General features: G+C 35.6%; 1 protein-coding gene across 2 annotated transcripts in view; it reads left to right on the top strand.

Annotated features, from left to right (window-relative positions):
• CDKAL1 (CDKAL1 threonylcarbamoyladenosine tRNA methylthiotransferase) overlaps window positions 1-24,404 on the top strand; it is a 629,213-nt gene that overhangs the window by 466,280 nt on the left and 138,529 nt on the right. For both annotated transcript variants that reach the window (XM_081056268.1, XM_081056269.1), the window contains one exon: window positions 4,021-4,201. In XM_081056268.1, coding sequence (XP_080912394.1) covers window positions 4,021-4,201 — 181 coding nt within the window. The remainder of the gene's footprint in view (window positions 1-4,020; window positions 4,202-24,404) is intronic.

Here is a 24,404-nt window from a genome sequence, read left to right on the forward strand (position 1 = left end):
TTTTCACTGTGGAATAGAAGCTAACAATTTATTGATCTAAAGCAAGAACTAGAGTCAACCTTTTTCATATCTTTGTCAGTGTAACATGAAATTGCAAAGTGAAAATCTTGAGATAATTTAAAGTCAACATTTTAATAGTATTTCAAATATAGCATCAGTTATGTTTATATGTGTATTTTTATTCAACGTAAATAAGTAAGTCTTAAAATGTTGGGGCTTTCTTAAATCCTGTCCAGCAAATAGGTAGTACTTTCCTCATATGTCCTGATAGATTTTGGAATCTTTTTCATTCATTCCATTTCCAAGTCATTTAATGAACCCATTTTGCCAGCAAATAGCTTGTATAAGTCGGATAAAATAATGGATCAAAATTTCTGTTATTTAACTTAAGTGAACATTTTCATTTTCATCTCTCTTTCAGAATTATTCTCTAATACTACTATGAAAACATAAATATAGAAGGTCTTTTAAATTTTAAAACACATAATACCTAGTAATTACATTCAGTAAACTGGCAGCTTTAATAAATTTATGGAAATTATTATTTTTTAAAATTTTAGTATTTTGAAATTTCATAGCTTCTCAAAAACAGCATTTACTCACAATTAGCATTTTAAATATTTGAATTAATATTGTATTTTACACGTCTTATAATTTCCTCAGAGCCACTTAAATCATATGTAATTTAGAATTTGGTCCACTTCAAACTTCTCTGATTTTCTCAGGTACTGAAAAGAATTATTTACTAGGCAAAGCAACACTGTAAATTTGAGATTTTTGTTGTTGTTGGTTCACTTAAGGGGCTGCATAATTTTTAAAAACATCGCATCATTTGCATATGTAAAATTAATGTATAGGTGAGCCTCATCAAACGTTAAAGTGCAGTCTCTACTTTGAAAACATTTTACAGGCAATCAGTTTATATTATTATGTACTTTGAAACCAGTTAAACTGCTTTTGCTTTTAAATACTGACTCACATAGGTCTTTTCAATAATTCATATTGGCCTATCCTCTCCCTTGTTATCAGTCAACTTTTTGTGTAGGTTATCAAATATATCCATTCATCGGAACATTTCCTTCCTTAACATTTATGGTGACTCCTACAAAGGTTTGTCTTTTCCTCTGTGGACCTTGAGGCCAAAGTAAGCAGGTGTTACATAATACTGAGCTCAACTGTACTGGATCAAGAGTATTGGGGGGTGCAGGGAAATCAGTAAGGTACTTTCCTGTGGGAATACCCCATAATCTAGTGCCAAGTTCATTTTAATTCACAGTCTAGAACAATAACCAGTTGTCTTTGTTTCTGCAGTGTTTTGTAAGCAGTTTCTAAGATTTTTTTTTTTTTAATTTCCTAGGGGAGATGGACTCTTCTGTGTTATTTCTGCTTTATCCATTACTTTTATTTTTAGTTGTGGATTTCTTTTGGTCAAGAGTAGTTATGTCAAGTGTAAAAATTAGCTAATTGTAGTTATTGATATAATTTTTCTATTTCACGTGCTTTAGTAAGTCTTGAAAAATGGTCTTTTTATCTAGTTTACCATTAAAGCATATGTTTATGATTTTCAAATGTAATTTTGATAATCACCCTTAACAAAGAAAAAAATGTTCTTATATCACAATAAAATTTAAATTTTTTTCAGATATACTGTTTTATTTTTCTCTATGCATATTGTCTTTTTCTATTTTATCATCATAGAGAAAAGTTGCTGTCCTTGTAACTTACTAATTAAAGTTCAGTCACATTAATAGCTAAATGAGAGTAAGAAGTCAAGAAAAATATATTTAAAGATAAATTTGTCGGGCCGGCCCGGTGGCTCAGGTGGTTGGAGCTCCATGCTCCTAACTCCAAAGGCTGCCAGTTCGATTCTCACATGGGCCAGTGGGCTCTCAACCACAAGGTTGCCAGTTTGATTAAAAAAAAAGAAAAGAAAAAAAAAATATAAATTTGTCATTCTTTCACACAGGAATTAAAGGACTGTGCAAACTAGGTATGGAAACACATTGTTTTAATGAAGCTGTTTGTATTAGGTATCCAGTAATTTAATTTTCCTCATTGTTACAACCTTTGATCTCTTTTATGCTCCCAAATATTGAGTATATCTTAATGAGATAAACTGTTCTATTCATTCTTATAAAATTGCATTGAGGTGATAGAAAAATTGTATAGGTAGGTATTCTGTGGTTTGAAATGTTTGAGGCTATTTTTTCCTGTTGTTCATGCATTCAGAATAATATTGGCGTTTTGGTTACTGTTAATGTTATTTTGTTGTTGTTACACTCAATATACAATAGAACATTGCGGCATACTTGAGAAATTCAGTGGCCACAGAGGAATGATTTTCAAGATGCTAACATTTGGGCCTATCAAAAACAAATGCCACTTGTTACCCAGTCACTCTATAATGAAGAGCTTTTAGTGCTTTACTCTTAAATATTAAAGGGCAGCAGGAGTCACTATTTATTGGTGGAAAGTCTCAACCATGAAGGAGAGGGACCAAAGTGAAAGAACCTGGAGGAAACAGAGTTACACTGAGCTGAGGAAAAATTGCAGAAAACTTGATTGAAACCCTCAGAGATAAGAAAAGTTGTTGCATCTCTAAAACAAAATCAGTATGCTGTGAAAAGGAACATTGGAGAATGAGAGAGTGCTGTCAGAAATGTAAAATAAGATATTCATTTAAATTTTTTCAATAGACGAGTTGGAAGATAAACTCAAATCTTCCAGAAAATGGAACAAAAGGACGAAGATGGAAAATAACAGTGAAAAGCTTAGAAAGGCGATTCAGTAGTTTCAACACTCAAAGAAGAGATGTCCCAGAGAGACAAAAAAGAGATTAAAAACAAGAACACAAGAAAGTTTTCTAGACCTAAAGACCACGAGTCTCCAGATTGTACCTTGTACAAAGATTTAAATACCTAACACAAGGCCTATTATCATAAAATTTAAAATAATTGAGAATAAATTTAATATTCTTAAAGTTTTCAAAAAAAACAGTGGGACACATATAAAGAAGTGTGCATCAGAGTGAATCTGGACATCTCGTAAGCAACCTTGCTAGCTTAAAAAATAATGGAACAATATGAAATTCTGATGGCTAACACTTTTCATTTGCGTGTGCTGTGTATGCACAGCCACTATCAGTCATGGATTGATACATGGTCAGACATGCTAATACATTAACAGAGTTTTCCTGGTACTCTTTTTGATGACACTTCTGAAAGAATGCGTCAGCAGAATTAGGGAAAATAGAATAATCAAGAATTAGAAAGACATAGGATCCAGGGAAAAGGATATCAAGGAGTAACATTTCAGTATTACAGCTGGTTCATTATGAAAGCAACACACACCTGAAGAAAATAGGAGTGGCATTTCTAGAGGTGGGGAGAAAATGGAATAGGTGAAATACATAATATATTGAGTGTTTAGAAAATAGTATTGGTTTTTGACAGATGTGATGGAGCTTCTGGAAAACATCAGCATAGGTACTTAGAATATTAAGCAGATTTTTTTATAGAGGTGGTTATGAACTCTAGGAAAAATTCAGCGTTGTGACTAAGAAAACAAATGAGTGTATACCAGTTGACTCCACAGTGAACAATATCTTTGCAGTTATACCAATGGAAATACTATTAATTTCACTAAAAATTGTGCAGTGATTATATAGGGAGAGGAGGGATAGAGTAGTTTAAAGAGCTAAATCCTCATATACCTTAATCAGTGAATATGGTCTAAAAATCAGTAAACCTAGAAATAGCAGAATTGGCATCCATCTTAAAATAAAGAAGAACAAAGAAACAACTCAAAGAATTAAAAATGGGTGCCTCTTGAAGATAACAAAGGGCCACTGCTTTTCATAAGCTTTTAGTATTTAGGACTCTAAAACTATTTGCAAATGTCCGTTTCCTAAAAATAAAATTTAATTTGAAAAGGAATAATGGTATTTATAATGTCAGGGAAATAGGATAATTATGGAGGGATTGTAGTCAATTTTTGTATTTTTGTTTCATTATTTTCTAGAGTTCCTGGAATAACTATTGCTACAGATATTATCTGTGGTTTTCCTGGAGAAACAGATCAGGATTTTCGAGAAACAGTGAAACTTGTTGAAGAGTACAAATTTCCAAGCCTCTTTATTAACCAATTTTACCCAAGACCAGGAACTCCTGCTGCAAAAATGGAACAAGTTCCAGCACAAGTGGTAAGATATTTTTTTTTGTAAGGTATTATATTTAGCCAACAGCTATAAAAATGCATCTGTGTTGCCTACCTGAACACAACTGGCTGGCTCATAGTATAACCCTTAAGTTTCAAAAGATGGGGAGTTTTCCAAGATGCTGTCAGGGCCGGGACCTCGGATGTGTTCAGTGAGCTTAAGCAACTAAAACATCATCTTTTTATCTTTTGAGAAATGAGGTTCGGATGACACTCGGGGGAAAAAATTAACTAATATCCAGTATTTGTCTATGTTTATAAAATAAATCTTTGGATGTTTCAAAATAAGACAACATTTAAATATCTGTGAGCAAAGAAGGCTTCATATTTTCCCTGCTTCTTAAGAGACCCTTTTCATAATTTGTTAATTACTGGATCTCATGTTTTCCTGTTTTTCCATGGGATAGATTTGATACTCACTGTCTCTCTGTCTGTCTATCTACTTTAGGTGTGTGTTGCTTTCACAGTGAACCTCGATATAATTTCACCCTTACATGTTTATAGATATATTACAGTAAGATGACTTTAATGTGAAAAAGTTTGAGATCCAGTGAAGGCAAACTGTTTCTCAGAATGCCTCAGAAATTAATAGTTTCAAACAAATATTTAGTTTCTAGATTCATTGGCTTAAGATGGAAAAATGTAAATAAGCCTAAAGAGGAAATAGAATTTTTTTAACCAAAAATTTTCTACTTTGTCTCTAATAACTAAAACAAATTGTGCCTTGCCATTTATTTCCCCCAAATCCTTTCATGATAAATACTAAAAGGAATAACCCAAAGGTTGTTATTGTTTTTCTATTATCATATGTGAATATCAAATATATAACGTATAGATTCTTATTTCAAAACAAATATATATAATATATAAATATATATTTAATAAAGCAAATTAAACAAACATATACACCCATATATAATTATATATAAATATATATATTTACAGATACATATTTATATTTTTCCCAGTAATACAGAAGTGAATATCATTCTTTTTTGTTTTCCCCAAATTTTCTTCATTTTTATTTTATAAGTTTCTGTGTATATAAGGATAAGGAAATATTTTATAGATAGACCTTTTACTTTTAGTTCTAATTTAATCAATAACAGAGCAGATTATATAACACCACAGATAATTAGCTTTTCACAAACATAAAAATAAGTCAAGTTAATTCATAATTTTAATATCTAAATTATAATTTTTATTGGGCTTTAGTTTACATACAGCAAATTTCACTCTTTTGGGTATACAGTTGTTTGAATTTTGATAAATGCATACACTAGTGTAACTACCACCACAATCAAGATATAGTAGAATGGTTTCATTAGCCCCTCCCCAAAACACAAATCCCTTTTATTTTTTTGTGGTCATTTACTCTTTCCATCCCCAGCTTCTGGCAACTACTGATCGGTGGTCCTTATAGTGTACTCTACTATTTTTTTAAACCTTATTTCGTTAATTTAGAAAGTTTCTTGAGCTGTAACATGTGCAGAAAAATGAACAGCTGTACATTTTCATAAAGTGAATACTTTTGTGTGATCACCAGTCAGATCAAGAAGTAGGACATTACCAGTAGCCCAGAGGTGCCCTTCCCTTTACCATCCTGTCCCACTCCTCAGCAGAATTTGTTAGACCTTATTCTAACACCATACATTAGTTTGACCTGTTTTTAAGTTTGATATAAATGAAAAAATTCATCAGGGTTTAAATGTTTGGCTCTTTTTTTAAGCTTTGTATCAGTGAGACGAGCCTGCTTTTTCAGGAAGTTATAGCTCATCCATTTTCATTGCTATATATATATAATGTTCCATTGCCTGCAAATCCCAATTTATTCAATCATAGTCTGTATCTCCAAGTGACTTGTGTATACATTAAAATCTGTGAAGTGCTGTTTCAGTTCACTGATCCTCTCCGTCTATTTTTACTCTGATGTCAAACCCATCTATGGAATTTCTAATTTTAGTTTATTTGTTACTTCTAGAATTATAATTTGATTATTTTTCATAGATTCCAGTGTTCTAGTGAAATTCTTCATATTTTCCTTTGTAGTTTTTGAACATATTACTCGATTATCTTAAAATCCATTCTGAATTCTCCAATTTCTGGATCTAATGTTAGTTTGTTTCTTTTGTCTTTTTTTTCCCTTTGACTCTGACCATTTGTCTTTCTTTCTCTGTACCCAATCATTTCTATTAAATGATGACCATTGCTGATTTTTTTTGAAATTGTTTTTCAGTCTTTCTGAGGATTGGTTTATTTCCCCTTTGCCTTTTTGAATGCAGCCTGTGTGTGCTGATGTTTAACAACTGACTCTCAGTGGGAAGTGTTCCGAGTTGTAGCATTTGCCCATTTCCATAGTGTAAATACATCCACTGTTGCCAGATTCAAACTACAAATGTGACATCACTGAACGTGGAATTGGGAAGCGATGCACGCAGTGAGCTCCTGTAGCTGGTAGAAAGCTGGATTCCACATACCACTGAGTAGAGCTCTTTCAGGCCTCAACTGAAATTCTGTGCTAGTTACTAAGGCCTTTCTTCATGGCGGGTCTTCAACTCAAACTTTTGTCTCCCAGGTTCCTGAGAATGCATAAGGCTCTGCATGCTTTCTGAGCCTCCTCACTTTTGATTGGCTGCTCAGCCCCCAGCCATTGTATACAAATTGATGAATGCTTGGAAGGGAAAAGTGGCTCCAAATATTGAGCTTATGGACTTCCCCTCTCTCTGGGATCGTGGTCCCTCAGGTCCTCACTGCCTTGGCAATATTTTATAAATTTTATTCACCTTTTCTAATTGTTCTTGGCAAGATATTGATTGGTCTGATACAATCTAGTTTGCCTTAGGCAGAAGCAGAACACAACTCATTGCATCAAATCAGCTTTCAGATGCTTTTCTGTTGTGCTTGTAAACATACTCACTTAGTATCTTCCTTACATATTTAGACTTTAGTCACCCAGTGCTGGCATAGCAGAAACTTTTGTTTCAGACTTTTTATTTCAGAGCAGTTTTGTGTTTACAACAAAACAGAATACACAGTACATAGAGTTCCCATAACGTGCCCTGCTCACACACACGTTCAGCCTCCCCCACTGTCAACATTAGAGCTTGTTACATCTGTGAAGCTACATTGACACATCATCCCCCACAATCATAGCTTACAACACATTTCACTTTTGGTATTGTACATTCTATGGGTTTGGACAAATGTGTAATGACATGAACCCACCATTACAGTATCAAATAGAATAATTTCACTGCTCTAAAAATCCTGTGCACCACCTTTTCATCCCTCCCTCCTCCGTAACACCTGGAAACCACTGGTATTTATACTGTCTCCATAGTTTTGTCTTTTCCAGATGTCCTGTAGTTGGAATGATACAGGATGTAACCTTTTCAAATTGGCATATTTCACTTAGTATTATGCATTTAAAGTCCCTCCATGTCTTTCCATGGCTTGATAGCTCATTTCATTTTAACACAACAGAAATGTATTGTCTCACAGTTCTTGAGACTAGAAGTCCAAAGGCAGGCCCCCTCTGTACCATGTATGGGAATTCTTCCTTGCTTCTTCCTAACTTTGGGTGGTTTGCTGGGAATCTTTTTTCCTTCGCTTGAGGCTGCATAATTCCAGTCTCTGACTTCATTGTCATAATGGTGTCCCTGTGTATCTCTGTGTTCTCATGGCTGTCTTCTCATAAGGACCCCAGTCATATTAGATTAGGGACCTACCCTACTCCTCCTCTTAACTACTTATATCCACAGTGACCCTTCTCCAAAAGGTCAGGGGTTAGGACTTCACCATATTTCTGTTTGGGGAGATACTACTCAATCTGCAACACTTCTCTCATTTCTGTAATTATGCTCCAGGTAAAAACTGTAGCCTGGAAGAGCTTCATTGTAAAATTTAGAACCTTAAGTAAAGGGAATTACACATTAATAATGAAACTTCAGAGATCTGCCATCAAAGAGGATATATGATGTGTATTGAGTCTTCTTTGTTCTCTTAAATTTATCAAAAATTAGCAATTGTCTACGCTACCTGTCAGGCAGTTTGTAAAACTACTTAGCAACTAGACTTTATTAAAATAAAACACTGCAACAAAATGGATAGCAATTCTTTCTTATCTAATTTATTTCCTGTTTCCTTGCCCAAAAAATCAACAGTGAAAGTAGAATTTAACCTATTATTGGAAGAAGAGTATAATACCAGTTGCTTTCAAACAACAGCTTTTTATTCTGGCTTTAGAATGTTTTAGTGGAAATATATTGTTTTCCTTGACATATTTTATTTCCGCTAAAAATCAAGCCCTTAACAATGTTCTTTTCCTATAAATGGCATAAAATAAATAATTTCAGTATACTTTTTCCTTTCTTTATAACTACTTTTATATGAATACTAGTATTAATATAAATAAATTCCAGTGTTTTTAATGTTTTATAGTAGAGCTGTGGTAAATGAAATAAAGTATGTGATTTTTTTTTAATCATTTAAATCACCAACTGAATGATTAAAGCATCATTCAGTTGACTTATTCATTTGCATATATGGGAGGGGTGGATTTTTTGCTAATGCTTCTAAAAAAAGAGTATAACTCTCTTAAGTTTATAATGAAAATAAATTAGGCAATATATTCTCATGAACAGGATAAACTAAAATTTATTTTTTTCTTAGCTTTTGCAAGATTACCAATGTAGAAGAGATTTAATAGTGAAATCACCTAAACCAAATGAGAATGACGTTAGAGTTTCAGGTGAAAGGTCAAATTTGCATGTTTATATTTTCTATTCCATTGAGTCTTCCTTCATTAATCTTCATTAATCTTAAGTAATTCTAACAATATTTGAAAGTTGTGGGTGAGATTCTAAGTCTGCCTAGAAAAGGTTGCTTAAGTTTAAAAAGTCTTTTCATCTTTAGCTATCAATTCCAAACTTTGTTTTTAAGAAAATTTTGATAAAAAATAATGGTGTGATGAAATCTTTGAGAGACCTATGAATTGAAAAAAAATCGTAAATGACAAAAGCTGCTGTTGGAATTCTTGTATTGGTTTAAAATGTTAAATTGTGATATTAAATCCACCTACTTGTTTGTCTTACGGTTTGGAACCAGAGTGTAAAGATAGTATCTTTAAATATATGTCATCATGAAAGAATCATAACACACTTACCTGCAATTTCTAGAATATTTGCCCTGAGGATAACGAGGCCACAGCACACTGCCTGCCTCAGCCTTGAGGTGTGTGAGTGTGTTCTGAGAGCGCTGGAGGGACATCCTTGGGGGCGATAGATACAGGCAGTTTTGATGAAACTGTCCACAGTAGACTTCCCTACAAGAGAGTTATTCAAACCAAGGCAAGATGACCACTTGGACTAGATCTTGAATAAGGAATGTTTTTAAATCATATGCAGGAGCTTATTCAATGCCATATTATGGTGCTCTCAAATCCAGAACATACTTCATTTAAAAAAGCAAAACAGAGAAATATAGCATATAGAAAGAATTTTGTCACTTTCTCTAAATGTTTCTAAAACTTCTTGTGTTTCTGAGTGTGATCCTAAAGTTTGACAACTCAGTATTTTAGAGAACATCAAGTTGCCTTAAGGGAAGGGATTCTGATACTTTTATATTATTAGAAACGTAATAACATTATTTAAACAGTTTGTGATTTTCAGATTAAACTTTTTTTGGGGGGTAGAGGAAAAAAATATTTTCAAGAGTTTTTATACTCTAGATTGTTAGGTGCGTTTTATCCTAGATTGATTCCCAAACACACCTATAGAGAAGCTTCCTTTTCTCAAGATTCTTTTTATTTTGACTTCTCTTTTTAGAAGAAATATCTAGGGATTCTTATGTAGTTAATTGTATTTGATCCCTCTAGTTTGTCATTTTAATTCCTTGTTTCTGGACATATCATTTGTTTTTTTATTTCGATTTTTTGATAGGGTTTTGTTTTTTGGTTCTTTCCTGACTGTAGTTTTGTTGTATATGGATTTCAGCAGATTACTTAACAGAGTCTTTCATGATGAAAAAGGGGAGTACCGTCGAGCTAGATTTTAATCCAAAGGGAGGTTTGGGAATCTTCTACCTTGTGTGAGTTTTAACACAGGTGGTGTTCATTTATCTAATGGAGAATTGAATTAATGATCTCTGAGGTCTTTGAAACTCTTCTTAATCGTTGATTCGCTGTCGTGATTTTAAGTCACCTTTCAAACCGTATTTAGAAAGTTTAGGTGCTTTCTTTTTCTAGATCATTGGCCTAAATATGTTTTCTGCATTTCCCAATTCTTTTACCTTTTATCTTATTATAAATATGATGACTTTTTGTTCATAATCAATTGACTTAAATTTTTCTGGAATAGGAACTAAGACTACTATGACATGATTAAATTAGTTGTTTACAGCGGCTCAAAAATGGCAGCAAGAGACCCACAGGCAGTGGTAGAGAGAATAGTGGGCCCCAAAGATGTCTCTCCTAATCCCAAAACCTGTGAATGTGTTACCTTACTTAGTAAAAAAGACTTTGCAGATATGATTAAGTTAAATCATTTGAAATGGGTAAATTATAACTAGCTTATCTGGGTGGGTTCAGTGTTACCACAAGGGTTCTTTGAAGAGGGGCACAAGAGGTTTAAAGTTAGAGGGAGGAGATGAGCGGACAGAAGCGGAGATCAAGGACAGGACTGAGCTAAAGAAAGCTGGCGGCCTGGAGAAGCTGGAAAAGGCAAGGTCTCCCCCAGAGCCGACAGAAGGATCATGCCTTCAACTTGGATCATGCCACCAGCTTGATTTTAAACCATAAGATACATTTCAGATGTCTGACCTTCAAAGCTGTACGATAACAAATTCGTGGTTTTTTAAGCCACTAAGTTTGTGATACTTACTGCAACAATAGGAAACTAATGTACTAACTATGGAATATTTTGATCTGAGAGCATTGTCTGGTTTTTTTTTTTAGACAGTGAAACTAATTGGTCTTTTAACCCTTTATGCTACCCAGAATTTGCTGTGACCATAGATGACATGTGTTCGTTCCTGGGTCTGTGAAAACTTGCACTTGATGCTATCCAACAGGCATAATAATCTTTAGGCCTCATCATACTAATGACATAACAAAAATAACAGTAAGAATTAACATTTAGTTAGTAATCAGTATGTAGCAGACATTGGTATGAGCACTTCACATCTATTACCTAATTTCATTCTCACAACTTGGTGAAGTAAGCACCATTATTATAGTTATTTTGCACGTGAGGAAACTGAGGCTCAGAGTCATGAATTACCTTCCTTAAGATCACAGAGAGAAGTCCCTGCCTCCCTTTCCACTGTTAGGTCTTGCCATTACTTTCAACACTCTTGATGCTCCCACAACACCCGGCTGCATACAGTTCCCAGCATGCCTCTGTGTTCACCTCCTGTCTCCACTTCTCTAGAGGGAGCACCACGTGAAGAAACCTGGGAATAAAGAGAACGCGGACAATTTAACGCGTGTGAAATGCATGATATTTAGGTCAGTAAGGTGTGTGGCAGGTCTCTGCTTGATTTTTGGTATGGTGGTTTTTGGTATAGGTAATTGTCAATGAATAAGTCCAGCGCAATAGGCAAGACTTCGACTGATGCCCTTCTAAGCCATGGGAAAGTAGCTTTAGACTGTCCTGTGGGGAGCAGCAGTGATCATGTCTGTGTGTGAAAGCTCATTCTAGTACTTGCAGTGGAGTGGGAATCGAAGAGTCAGAATGCCCAATTGGGAGATCATGCAAGACAGGTTTGGAGACTACCAGGTGGTTTTAAGAAATCTGTGTGACTTATTCCTAAGACTTTCAATGAGTATTCTTCTTTCGGACTTAATTATTCCAAATCCGAGATTTAGCTACATGTCAGCAAAGTTCTTCTGTGTTCAGGGGAGACCATTTACTCCATAGGTCACTTAATTGGCTTTGACAGATCAAACATTGGCAGGCCAGAACCGCCTTCCAGGACCTTGAATGTTCCTGAAATTTAGGGCAATTCCAGCTTGTTTCTGCCTTTGCTCCTGCGCTGGCTGCTGCTGTTGATGTTCTATTTCTTAATGGTCATGAGATTGCTCCGGGACCAGGCCTGGGCCTCTTCTACTTAAAAGGAGAAATGCCAGCTCCTCCAGACCCCTGCCCTTGTCTACTCTCTGTCCCTCTCCCACATGATGTTATCTGTACCCAGACTGTTTCTACAGGGCAGTTAAAGGATTGGCTTTTTCCTTGTAGCCTCTTTATCTTTCTTTATATTTTTGTTTTTCTAAGCACCATAAGATAAGCTTAGCGCGCGCGTGTGTGTTTGAACCTGTAGACAATTCTGGATTTAGGAACATTTAAAGAAGCTGGAGCTCCGACTGGATTATTCGTGTTTTTGAAAATCCATTTTAAATGGAGCACTTCCCTTTTGTTCTACTCTGACACTAAAAGACTAAAGGAAAGGAGGCGATACGTTAGGCGCTTTGAAGGATGTGAAAATAACAAGACTTGTTGAGTCTCAGCTGTATATAGGGACGTTTGCCAATGTTAATAATACCTTGGCTTTGCTATCAACCTCTTTGGTTGTCTACCATCTTGAACCTGAAATGTTACAGAATTTAACAAATGTGGTTAATTTGGAGTAAACCAAAGCAGAGTGTCTTGTCAAAATCTCATGAAAGAAAATAAGTGCTGTTTTTAAGAAGGAAGTGCCCTCGGGAGCGTGAAGCATGTGCGTGGATGTGGGCTGGCACGGTACTCCCTCCCCACCCCACGCAGGAACCGCAACACAGGCCCCACTGAGACACTACAGGAGTGAGGTATCACCGGTGAGGCCTCTCTTAGTTTTTACTGCCACAGGGGATTCTGTTTTTAAGAGCATGTTTCTAAATCCTCTCAGCCTAAATCATTCTCGCAGAAAATCCCAACCTTCTCTCATTAGATGCTCACTGCTCCCCCTAATTTTCTGCCCACTGAAGCTGACCTCTTGCCTGCCTGCCAGAACACTGCCTAGCTTTTTATTAAGTCCTGATGTTATATTGATCAACTGAATTCCATTATCACTTAAATCAGCTTTGTGTAGTCAAACCCATAGGACAAGACATGTACTAGACATGTGTAGACTGTAACTCCAGGAAGGAGCCATGGTTTTGTGGGATTGGTTTCTGTTCAGGATGGTAAAGATAAGAAAAGAAAAACACAGATTTTTGTTGATACCTAAAGCCCTTTCATGTGACTCTTCTGTTAATTACAAGCCATTGCAAGAAAAAAAAAATCAGTGTTGACTATAGTTTGGGATCATGGTTTATCTTGGGAATCTTAGTATTTCAAGTGTTCTAAAATAATCCAAATTTATGACAGTGAAAAGTCAGATGTGATTTGAGAGCTTTGAGTTCAATGATAGCAATTGTAATTTGCACTTCGTAGTGAGCCTATAGAAAATCTTAAAAAGAATAAAAAATAAAAAAAACCTTCTGTAGAAAAACTGCATTCAACTTGCTTTCTTATGATTGTTTAATTTTCTGCTTTTGGCATTTTATTTTTATCCTGCTTTTATGAATGTTACCAAAACAGTAGGAAGATGTGTGGTTATAAGTTCTTCTCTCAGATGGTAAATGTTAGTGGGTACAGGGTTGAGAAGGACTGAAGGAATTTATATTAAATAAAGAGAATATAAATTCTATCCTTTCGAAAATCATCTTTATTATATTTAAATCTAACTTTTTTTCAGTGGTGATTATGTGCCTTGTTTTATATAAGGTTTAGAAAAATTGCAAGGATCTACATAATTCTTTTATGCCTTTCATATGAACTTGATTTATTAAAATTGTAATATTCAATTTGAACTCACTTTTTCACATTTTATTACTTTAATAACAACTTGAGAAGTAAGTAGACTCTTTGAAACAACTTCTAAAAATAGAGAACCTTATAGTGATCCATCTTATTTTTTGCTCTTATATTATTTTTTCTATAACTATGGTTCGTTAACAACATCATATTTATAACCTTCCAAGGGACTTATAAGTGTATTTCCAACTATTAGAGCTTATGTTAAATATGTATTTAGGTCAACAGAATATATTTGGTAATTTAACATGACACTGTTTTCTAACTCTTGCCTTTTGAAACTATGTTTATTTCGTAATTAAGGACTAACAAATCCAATATGAGCAGATACGCATTTAAATAGATAAAAATGTACTCTATCTGAAATCTTATATCTAAGATAAATGTCCTGATCCTTTATTTTTGCTTATCATAATAAAGTACCTTTGTAAAAGTGGTATATAAATTAGAAGGGCAGGGAAAAGAAAACTTTCATTGAATGTTAATATGTGCCAGAAACAAACATAGTCTGTGCTTTTCGTGTGCTTTGTCTCATCTTATTCTTCCAACAATACTTTTAGCTATCTGCTATTATTTTTCACTTTACAGATGAGTTAACTGAGTCTCAGAGAAGTTAAGGACATTTGCCCAACGTTACATGACTATTAAGTGAAATGCCTGAGACTTAGACTCCGTCCTTCCTCTGACTCCATGGTCTTATAAACAGTAGAATATAAATATTTATTCCAGAAATAGAACATTTTTACCAAAAAAAGTGTTGGTTTACAAAGTTGTTATTCTACTATAGCAGTGATTTTTTGTTTATTTGTAGGCCCTAGAAAAATATTAAACTTCTTCAAAATGATTTTAAATGTATAGAAAAGTTGTAATGGAATATCTAGAGTATACCCTTTACCAAGATTCATCAGTTTATAACATTTTGCTAAATTTGTTCTTTCTCAAGAGATGAACAGAAAGACTGACTTAGAAATAGATCTTTTTTCCCTGAACAATTTCAAAGTAAATTACAGACATCAGAGTACAGACTTTAATTTTTAGGGTGTATTTCCTAAGAATGAGTTTCTTATGTAACCACAATATTGTTAGCAAATTCAGAGAATTTAATGTTGATACAATGCTTTATCTAATCTATATTTCATATTTCAATATCAAGAGGCCCAACAATGTCCTATTGTTTTTTTTCTGATATAGTACTCAGTTCAGGATAAAGTCTTATATTTAATTGTCATATCTCTTTACTCTCCTTTATATCTAGAAAGTTCCTCAGCTTTTCTTTATCTTTCATATTAATATATTGAAATACATTTTTAAAGAATACTGACCATTTATTTTATGGAATGTCCCTCAATTCGGGCTTGAATTTTTCTCATGGTTAGATTCATGTTATGTGTTGTGCCTGTTAAACTAAATAAATGATGTTGTGTCCTCAGAATATGACATCTGGAGGGAGACTATGTCCCTTTGCCTCTTATTAATGGTGTTAATTTTGATCATTTGGTTAAGGTATTGTCTGCTTTCTCCACTGTATAGTTATTCATTTTTAGCATAATTTTTAATCCCAAGTATTTAATTTGATCATAGAAGAAAGAAAAATGTAGGCCTTGAAAACTCAAAAATCTTAGTGATTTAGTTCACACTTTCAATTTTATGATGGCTTGAACTGCCGTAGTTACATAGTCTAAAAGATTTTTCATTTCTTAGTTTTAATCTAGTCTAAATCTTCAAATTATTTTTAACAGTTTTGAATCCTTAGACTATATATTCTTTTAATCAAGATACTTTAAGTGCAGTGATAGGGGAAACTAAAATTGGAAAGGCAGAAATGGATTTCATGGAAGTGCCTGTATATTTACACAGAATGTAGACTACCTTCAAAAGCTGTGCAGATCCAAAACTTTGTGTGAGGTCAAGAGCAACTAGGAAAACCCATGGATGAAATCACTTTAATTATCAGGGGAAAATCATAGTTCATGGGTGAGATATTTCTTCTGAAACACTGCTATACTCACCGATTCTATCTGGATATTACTCAATATCAAGGCATACAGTTGGAGTAAAAAATTACTTTTCATGCATTCTGTATTTCTTTATTGCTTCTTCTCTAGCTAGACCTTTGTTATCTGTGAAACCTCAGAGTAGCCTTTCAAATTACTTTCTCGGAGCTTTGAACTTGTTATTTAAGAACAAACAAACGTTAAAAAAGTGGAGGAAGACTTCTACATGTAAATCTTAGTTGGTTCTGGAATCAGGCACAAAAACGTGATTGATATCACTGGGGCCATTACAGAGTTAATGCAAAGCAGTAATTGATGGATCTCCTCCCAACTAACGTGATGGTAAGTCAGCAGAGAACCTCAGGAGCCCTAAGACCTCAGCCCTCCTTATTCTTACCAAGTTAACCGAGAGTCAGTCAAATGCTATTAAAATGAAAAGTGGTGCATTCTCCAAAGGTTTAAAAAGTTTATCCAAATAGGCAATTTGTCAGGTACCTGAAAGCTATCTGTCCCATTAAGGAACCTAAAAATCACTGTGAAATAGTTCAATTTGACTTTATTGAGTTATATGGGGGCTCACTGGAAGTGGAAAGAAAACTCTTACTGGTACTTCTCCCCCGAGTACCATGACCACAGCAGTCTTAGTGCCCACAATGACCAAGAACATGGGTTTGGGGAGTAATTTAAGACTCTTTGATCACTGCGGCAATCCTAACTCCTGCCATGGTAACAATTATACTTAAAACTACCATTAGGATAACATGAATGAATTTACCTAGTATCAAATAAGCCCCTCTATTCAAGGGCCTGAGCTGGTTGCCACACCACACGTCAAGATGCCTCCTATGTGTTCCTTACTCTTCAGTAGCATATAATCCAGAAAGGAAGACAAAGGTGATATAAATAGTGATAATACAAGACAGTGTGTCTCGAATGCTGTAAGAGTGACACAAAGGGCTCTTAAAACTTGGAGGCTCACGAGTGAGATGATCAAGGTCACTGTCCGAAAAAGTAACCTTTCAGCTTAGCTTTTCTCTATATGAAAAATATTAGGAGTGAGGTACAATTTGTTTCTAGAAAATTGTAAGAAGTCTGGTTCTTCCAAAGTGCAGGGTTTCTAGTGAATAATGGGGTGGTTTCAGGCCAGTCAAGGGAATTTTAACTCTAATCACACCAGACTCACAACCTCATTAGCCCTTGGGACTGTTCCTACCGTAGACAATGAGCTCAAGCTGAGCAATCAGACGTACGTTATCTGTATTTCACAGGCCACATTCACTCCTTAGATGTTTTCGAGCAGCAGAGTGAAACAATTTCAGCAGTATTGTAGGAAGATGAAATCAGGAACAATATGCAGGCTGTATCAAAGTGGAGAAAGGCTGCAGGCAGACATTGAGACAGTAAGGAAATAGTGTGGCCATCAGGTCAAGCGGTCCAAGCTTTGCTGGCAAATATGAGAGTAGGCAGAAAAGAATGAATGAGAGAGACTTTGAAGGAAGAATCTTAATCTACCGTCGACTTGTAAACTCGACGGTGCTTGTAGTTTCCACCTTGTATAGTGCCCACCACATGCCAAGCACAGATTCATTTTACCATTGAAGAAACTGAGGCACAAAGAGTATAACTTGCTGAAAGTCACAAGCCGGTGGTGGAGTTAGGCTCTAAAACCAAGCATTCTGTCTCTATACTCTGCTTCCTAACCACTCTATCTATAATAAACTCTAGTGGCAAGGGAGAAAGAAAAGCAGTGCCTAAAATAAAGCTCTGAGAGACTTAATTAAAATACAGAATCCTCAATTTCTATTTTAAATGTATAGGATTTTAGAGCCCAAATTTTACTCATTTAAAGGCAAAATGCTTTAACAAGCATGGCAACTTTAAAGATGTAAGAATCTGTGTTCACTGAGGCCTGGCAAGGTAAAGTTATTTACCCAGTGCTTCATCCGTGGTTGGGCCAAAATGAATGACTGCACGGTGGCGACAGGCAGATACCAGTCCTGTTCTCTCTGTTCGAAGGGGTGTCTGTAAGTGTTAGGGTCAGGCTCTGCATTGAGTTTCATCTCTAGTCCCACTGTGCCTGCCTAACAGTTTCCATGTTTTTCTTCACCCCAGGACCAGCTCCAAGTAAGGTCCAAGGCTTAAGCTCTTCCTCGCTATGCCCAAACTCCTTTTTCACTTTGACTTTTTTGCTAGTCTCTGTTGAAAACAGGAGAAAAACAATGGAAACTTTGAGGAAACTTACAAAGGTAAAAAAATATCATAATCATTCATCCTTAATTCTCAACTATCTTGCTAGATCCAGATGTAACTGTCCTAAAAACACATTTTTCCAGAAACATGTATGTAGTAAGCATTGATTAAAATGGTATGCTGAGCTCCTGTGGCCTACTGACTCGCTTCCTTATTAATTAATTAATTAATTAATTTGGTGTTGCTTAACTTGGCTTTATCTGTCTAATTATCCTTCCATAGGTTTTGTGGACTCCTTTCTTTCTGCATTTAGACCTAACAAAACAATGAGTATCATACACTTCATGAAACTGTGGGCAAATTATGTGTCTGGTACTCTTCATGCCAGATATCAGTGGAAATAGAATGAGACGGGGCACACTGTTTTTTATTAGAACTCTTCTTAGGGAAAGGGACTGTATTCTAGGTTGTAACTAAAACTTGGAGAAGCCACCTGAAATGGGGCTCCAGACTCCCAAAGCATATGAGGTATGATCAAACAATACTGTGAATATTTAAATAAAAAGAAAAATGATTGCAGTAAAAGACACATTGCCATTAATCCCTCTCAAAATACTCCCTCTTGCTTCAAACACTTATCCCATCATTCTTGCCACTTTCTGAAGAAGTTCTGGAAGTCCTCTTTCATGAGTGTCTTTAGTTGGCACTGTCGTGGCTGCCTCAATGTCCTGAATCATTTTGACTTTGGGAAAGAGCCAGAAGTCTCGTGGAACCAGATCCAGTGAATAAGGTAGATGATGACACACCATAATGTTTTCATTTGACAGAAATTGCCATATACCGGAAGCGATGTGTGACACGCAGTACTGTCATAATGGAGGATGATTTATGGCACACTTTAAAACACACCTTTCAACCGTAGCTCACACACGACTGACTGCACCAAACAAGTTGAAACTGGTCACGCACTGTTACTAAGGTTCGATGGGCACCTTAGTATTGAAGGTGCCCATATTGAAGAATAGTTTATAAGAGACCTTCATTTATCCCTAATTCTAGATCAATGGTTCTTAATATTTTTTGAGAATCTGATTTTACATATACCTATAAAATATTTACAACACACACATACATATGCACTCTTCACAGAAAAAAGCAGAAATGCCCCAAAATGTTAATATGTTTTTGGTATACCTAGATATCCTAAAGCCATCCATGGTCCTGATAAGGACCAATGTGCATAGTGACTTGTGTCACCTGGCTGGCTTACTTCCTGTCCATAGTAGAACAGCCATCTTAGGACATTTCCTTGTACATGTAAGACACCCTCAATGAATGCTTGTGGAACAGAATGAAAGATTAAATATAGGCTGACCACATAATTGCTGCAGAAGTTGGATAAAACGTTTGAGAAATTGGTTCATTTGTGAGAACAACATGCTTAAACATCTGGTTAGTGAATATTCTCCATATAAACCTAATAGAGGAAAACAGGTCAAGAACAAAGATAGTACTTCCAGAATCTGTGCTCACAGCGATCTGAAACAGAACGAAAAAGAGACCACTAACAAGATTAGTGCAATATGACCTGAAACTGGAAAAGTCCACAGAAGTAATTTACAAATGCTCTTTACATACAGTTGAAAGAACACACGTGATCTAGGTTAAATAATTGGTTGGATTTCTTTTTTACTGTTTCAGGTTTTGAGGGTGTAGAAGTTCTAGCAGAAGTAATCATGATTTATAATGAAAAAGGTGCAGCCTGATTCCAAACAACTAACCTAAAAGCAAAAGTTGAAGAGTATATACCTTGTTTAAAAGTTAGGGACCCCATTTATTACTTACTAATTTCTCCATATAGGAAAGGATTTATAATCATAGTTATTACATAGCTGAATTCTGAATGGCAGGTATATGGTATAATCACATTGGGAAGTGGAGATGGGATATATACATATGTAAAGGGGGTGAGCAGGGGAAGGAATGAAAACTCATCTTTCATAGCAAGAAATCAGTAGATTTACTAATACTGAAACATTATGAACAGCAGTAAAGTCATGTTCTTTAGCAGTATGGTCATATTAGTACCAAAATAATAAACTAAAAGAGTTGAAGATAGTTACTTCTATGGAAACAGAAATTCAAAACGGAAGCTAGGAAACTGTCGAGCTTGTTGAATCATTTAGGTTATACAGAAGTATAACTGATTTCGGATAACAACTGAAAAAATAAGCAAATGCTTCAGGGGGGTTAGGTTTAACAGAACTGCTAAAACCCAAGCAACATACCCCAAGAAAGACTACGCCAAGGCAAACTTTCCAACCTAGAACCTCGTTTAGGCACACATGAGTATAATGACCTAGGAAGATGCTGGCACTGAAAAAAAAAAAAGTAAAAAAAAAAAAAAAAAAAATATATATATATATATATATATATATATATATATATATATATATAGCATTCCTCTACAATTGATACGTTAATAAAGAACTTCCAACATTGCTCTGAAAATGTTTTAAAAAAATAAAAAAGTTTATGGTCATTTGTTCTTAGTGATAGAGGAAGCCAACAGATCCAGTTACTGACTGAAGGGAAGGAGGTTAGTTGACCCCCAACAACACAGGGGTTAGGGGACTTGAGCCCTTTGCAGTTGAAAATACGGGTATAATTCAATTCCCCCAAAACTTAACTAAGCTTACTGTTGACTGACTGGAAGTTCTGTGAATAACGTAAAGTCAATTAACACATATTTTGTATGTTATATGTATTATGTACTGTATTCTTAAAGTCAGCCAAAGAAAATATGTTATTAAGGAATCAGAAGGAAGAGAAAATATATTCACAATGTTGAAAAAAAATTTGTGTATAAGTGGACCTGTGCACTTTGAACCCGTGTTACTCAAGGGTCAGCCATTAACTGGGGACAAAATGGGTAGTGCATCCATTCCATAAATCTGAGTGAATGGATGAATTCCTACTATTAAAGTATAGTCATGAGCATTTTAAAAATATAAAGCACTATATGTCAAAAAAAGTGTGGACATTGACATTGATTAAAGTTACTTTAAGCATAACTCCTTTAAAATTTCACAGCCAGGTAGTTTATTCAGCTTTTTCTAAGACATTTGTCATTTTGCAGCCTAAACATGCATGCATGTTAATAACTACAGGCCTTTTTAAAACAAAAAAAAGAAAAAAAAGAAAAGCACCTTAGGACCCTCTCCCACTAAAAAGCCGAAAACATACAATGTGGATAGCAGGGTCCTTCACTGCTTAGCTAGCTCCTCCTTGCTGAAGAGGGAAGGAGAGGAAAGAGTCAGGAGATGAGATTGACCGGGATGTGAGGGTAGGATCCCGAGGCTGATGAACAGGCCTCCTCTAACCTGAGAAGATGCACTCAGTGACAGGCCCCCTAAGAATGGAGAGCCTGGCTGATGGATTACAGTACTTAAGCTCCCGAGTGGTCTGGGGGGGTGGACTCAGTTGAAGCATCACATTCTACGTATTTTCTTATCATTTAAAATGGTCAGCCCTGTCATAGGGTACGTACAGTCTCTGGGCATTTTTTTTCCCCTACTATATGAACATAAGTTAATTTCTCCGAAAGCTTTTCTGAATTTTATGTAACCAGAGTTGTTTGAGGTGTTGGTATGGGCATGGGAAAACCTCAGCTACTTCTTGTTGCTCCTGCCTGCCCTTTACCTAATTTTCCAGGCCCTCAGCCACCACCCCTTTCCCCACACCTGCACGCACACACATCCCTCTACCCTTCCTGCCAGTGGCTGAAAATGTCGCTTGGCTTAGAGCCAACCTCAGAAATTTTCATCCACTGGCTATCTGTGTAGTAACCCTGCTCTACAGTATGAAAAAGAATCGACTGAGTTCTGAAGTGACATGAGGACGAGAGCATGGAGAAGATTGAGCTGTATATTAAATTGTCTTCTGGTTATCAAATAAAGACTCCTTTATCATAAAGGCCAAAGATAAAAACAAAAATGTGTATGTTTAATATATGGAACAAAAATAAGTCTATTTCTGACGTAGTACTTGAGGAGAAGATAGGTCAAAAAGCCCAGCCACCCCTGAAATGAATTTTAGATTCCTATTATTGCTGTGATGGGACAGAAAGAGTGATGGTTGCCCTGCTGATAGAAATGATTTTTTACAGTAGGTGCTAAATTAGATGTAGAAAGTAGGAGAGTTATCAAGCCTACATTGTCATGTCTGACCTTCCAGGTGCCGGTCGTGGAATCATAATAAAAACGAGTTGTGGGCTTATCTAGAGATGCAGCAATAACTGGCACAGCACAATTTTCGAGCTTCTCTTCAAATGGGGTGATACCAAGGGTTATTCGGGGTCACGAAGGAGATGCATTGGTTTTGATCAGTTTTTAGAACAGTATAGCAACTTATCTGTGGGTCAGAGAAATTTCGTTTTCCCCATTCTTTTGTCATCATTTTTCCCCTGGGGGCTATGTGGATTAGCCTCTGGAAGCTGCTAGGAGGCTCTCAGTATTAATAGGGTTTATGCCGATCCACACTGCCCGACTCTGTATTTCACAGTTTTGTTCCCGAGCTCATCCTCACTGAATGTCAGATACAGTAAAGGCAGGTTACCATATCTTTATAAATAAAAGGAAGAGAAACATTTAATGACAATACAGAAATACCTAAAACTGCAGGATACTAATTAGAAAAACCCGTACTGCATTGATTTTATCTACTTGAAAAATACTGCTCTCGTAGTTACATCTCTAATACGACATTTTTGACTTTTGTTTAATTGTATTGTGTCTTTACTAAAATAATTTACAGGTATCAGACATGATTACTAAGCAAATAGGAAAAAGTTAAATAAAACCACTTGTTTCTAGCCTCTCCCTAATTTCAAATAATTTACAACATAGTAACAATTGAAAGACAAAAATAAAAACTGTAGTACAGAGAGAGAAGCAAATTTGTTGCCCCACACTATTTGCTGGTTGTGATGATGGGGCACACTTCAAGAGTTTTAACAGGGTACCTGCTAATCCTTCTAAAATATCCCTGTGCGAGTAGTTCTTGTCATGTGTTAAAGGAATGTTCTAAATTATAGAAATAATAGTGAAACCTCATCATACATGGGTAATATTTACATCTATGAATTGGTCTAGATATACTAAAATTGTGTGAAAGAAAATTTAACAGGAATTACATTGAAACCCATATTCTTTACTTTGTCAAATTGCTTAATTTCAAAGGAACCAAAGGGAGGGGGACACTGGTGGGGGCAAGATGTTTATTCTTGTTCTATTCTTGTTTCTAAGCTCGAAAACTGTGCTGTGCCAGTTATTGCTGCATCTCTAGATAAGCCCACAACTCGTTTTTATTATGATTCCACGACCGGCACCTGGAAGGTCAGACATGACAATGTAGGCTTGATAACTCTCCTACTTTCTACATCTAATTTAGCACCTACTGTAAAAAATCATTTCTATCAAGTGTTCGGTATGTTATAAAACCTAGTGTCTAATATTGTGGACAGCAAATCAGGAATCTACCTATATTCTGAACTGTTACTGGCTACTGTATTAAGGTAGGGCTAATCCATGTTATGTAGCTGTTGATTTGCCCTTTCCTAATATTCCTATACCCAGTGAAAGACACTGGATGCTGTCATTCCCTTATCCTGTATGTAACTTGTCAGAGATAGGAGCAAGCTTTATAAGGGAGCAGACATGTTAAGAAAAAGTTTGTGCAAGAAATATAAATTGACTCAAAAGCAGAATCCCGGGGGAAAGAAGTTTCAAATTCTGGAGTTTTTACAATTATCATGTTGAACTACCATTTATAGTTATGAAAATAATTTCAACGTAAAATAAATTTGCATTTGATTTAGTAATCTGTGTAAGAATCATGTACAGGTCATTCATTGGCACAGCAACTTGGTGAGCAGTATTAACACCAAGTGTTAATACCCAGAATTTTGGGGATTCCTTCAGCAAACATTTCAGTACTTACTGTGTGCCTGGTTCCTGGTTAAGTATAGTAATTGTTTATTCTCCCCAATAGTTTCAAAGCTCTGTTGAGTCTAACGGTCTCATTTGGCTTGCCTCCCCTCTCCCCGCGGCTTAGTATGTATGGTCCCTGCAGCATGGTGGACATGCGGTAAATATGTCAAAGGAATAAATGTGCC

Source organism: Rhinolophus hipposideros (genome assembly GCF_964194185.1).
Source record: "Rhinolophus hipposideros genome assembly, chromosome: 8".
In the NCBI taxonomy this organism is placed as follows: Eukaryota; Metazoa; Chordata; class Mammalia; order Chiroptera; family Rhinolophidae; genus Rhinolophus; species Rhinolophus hipposideros.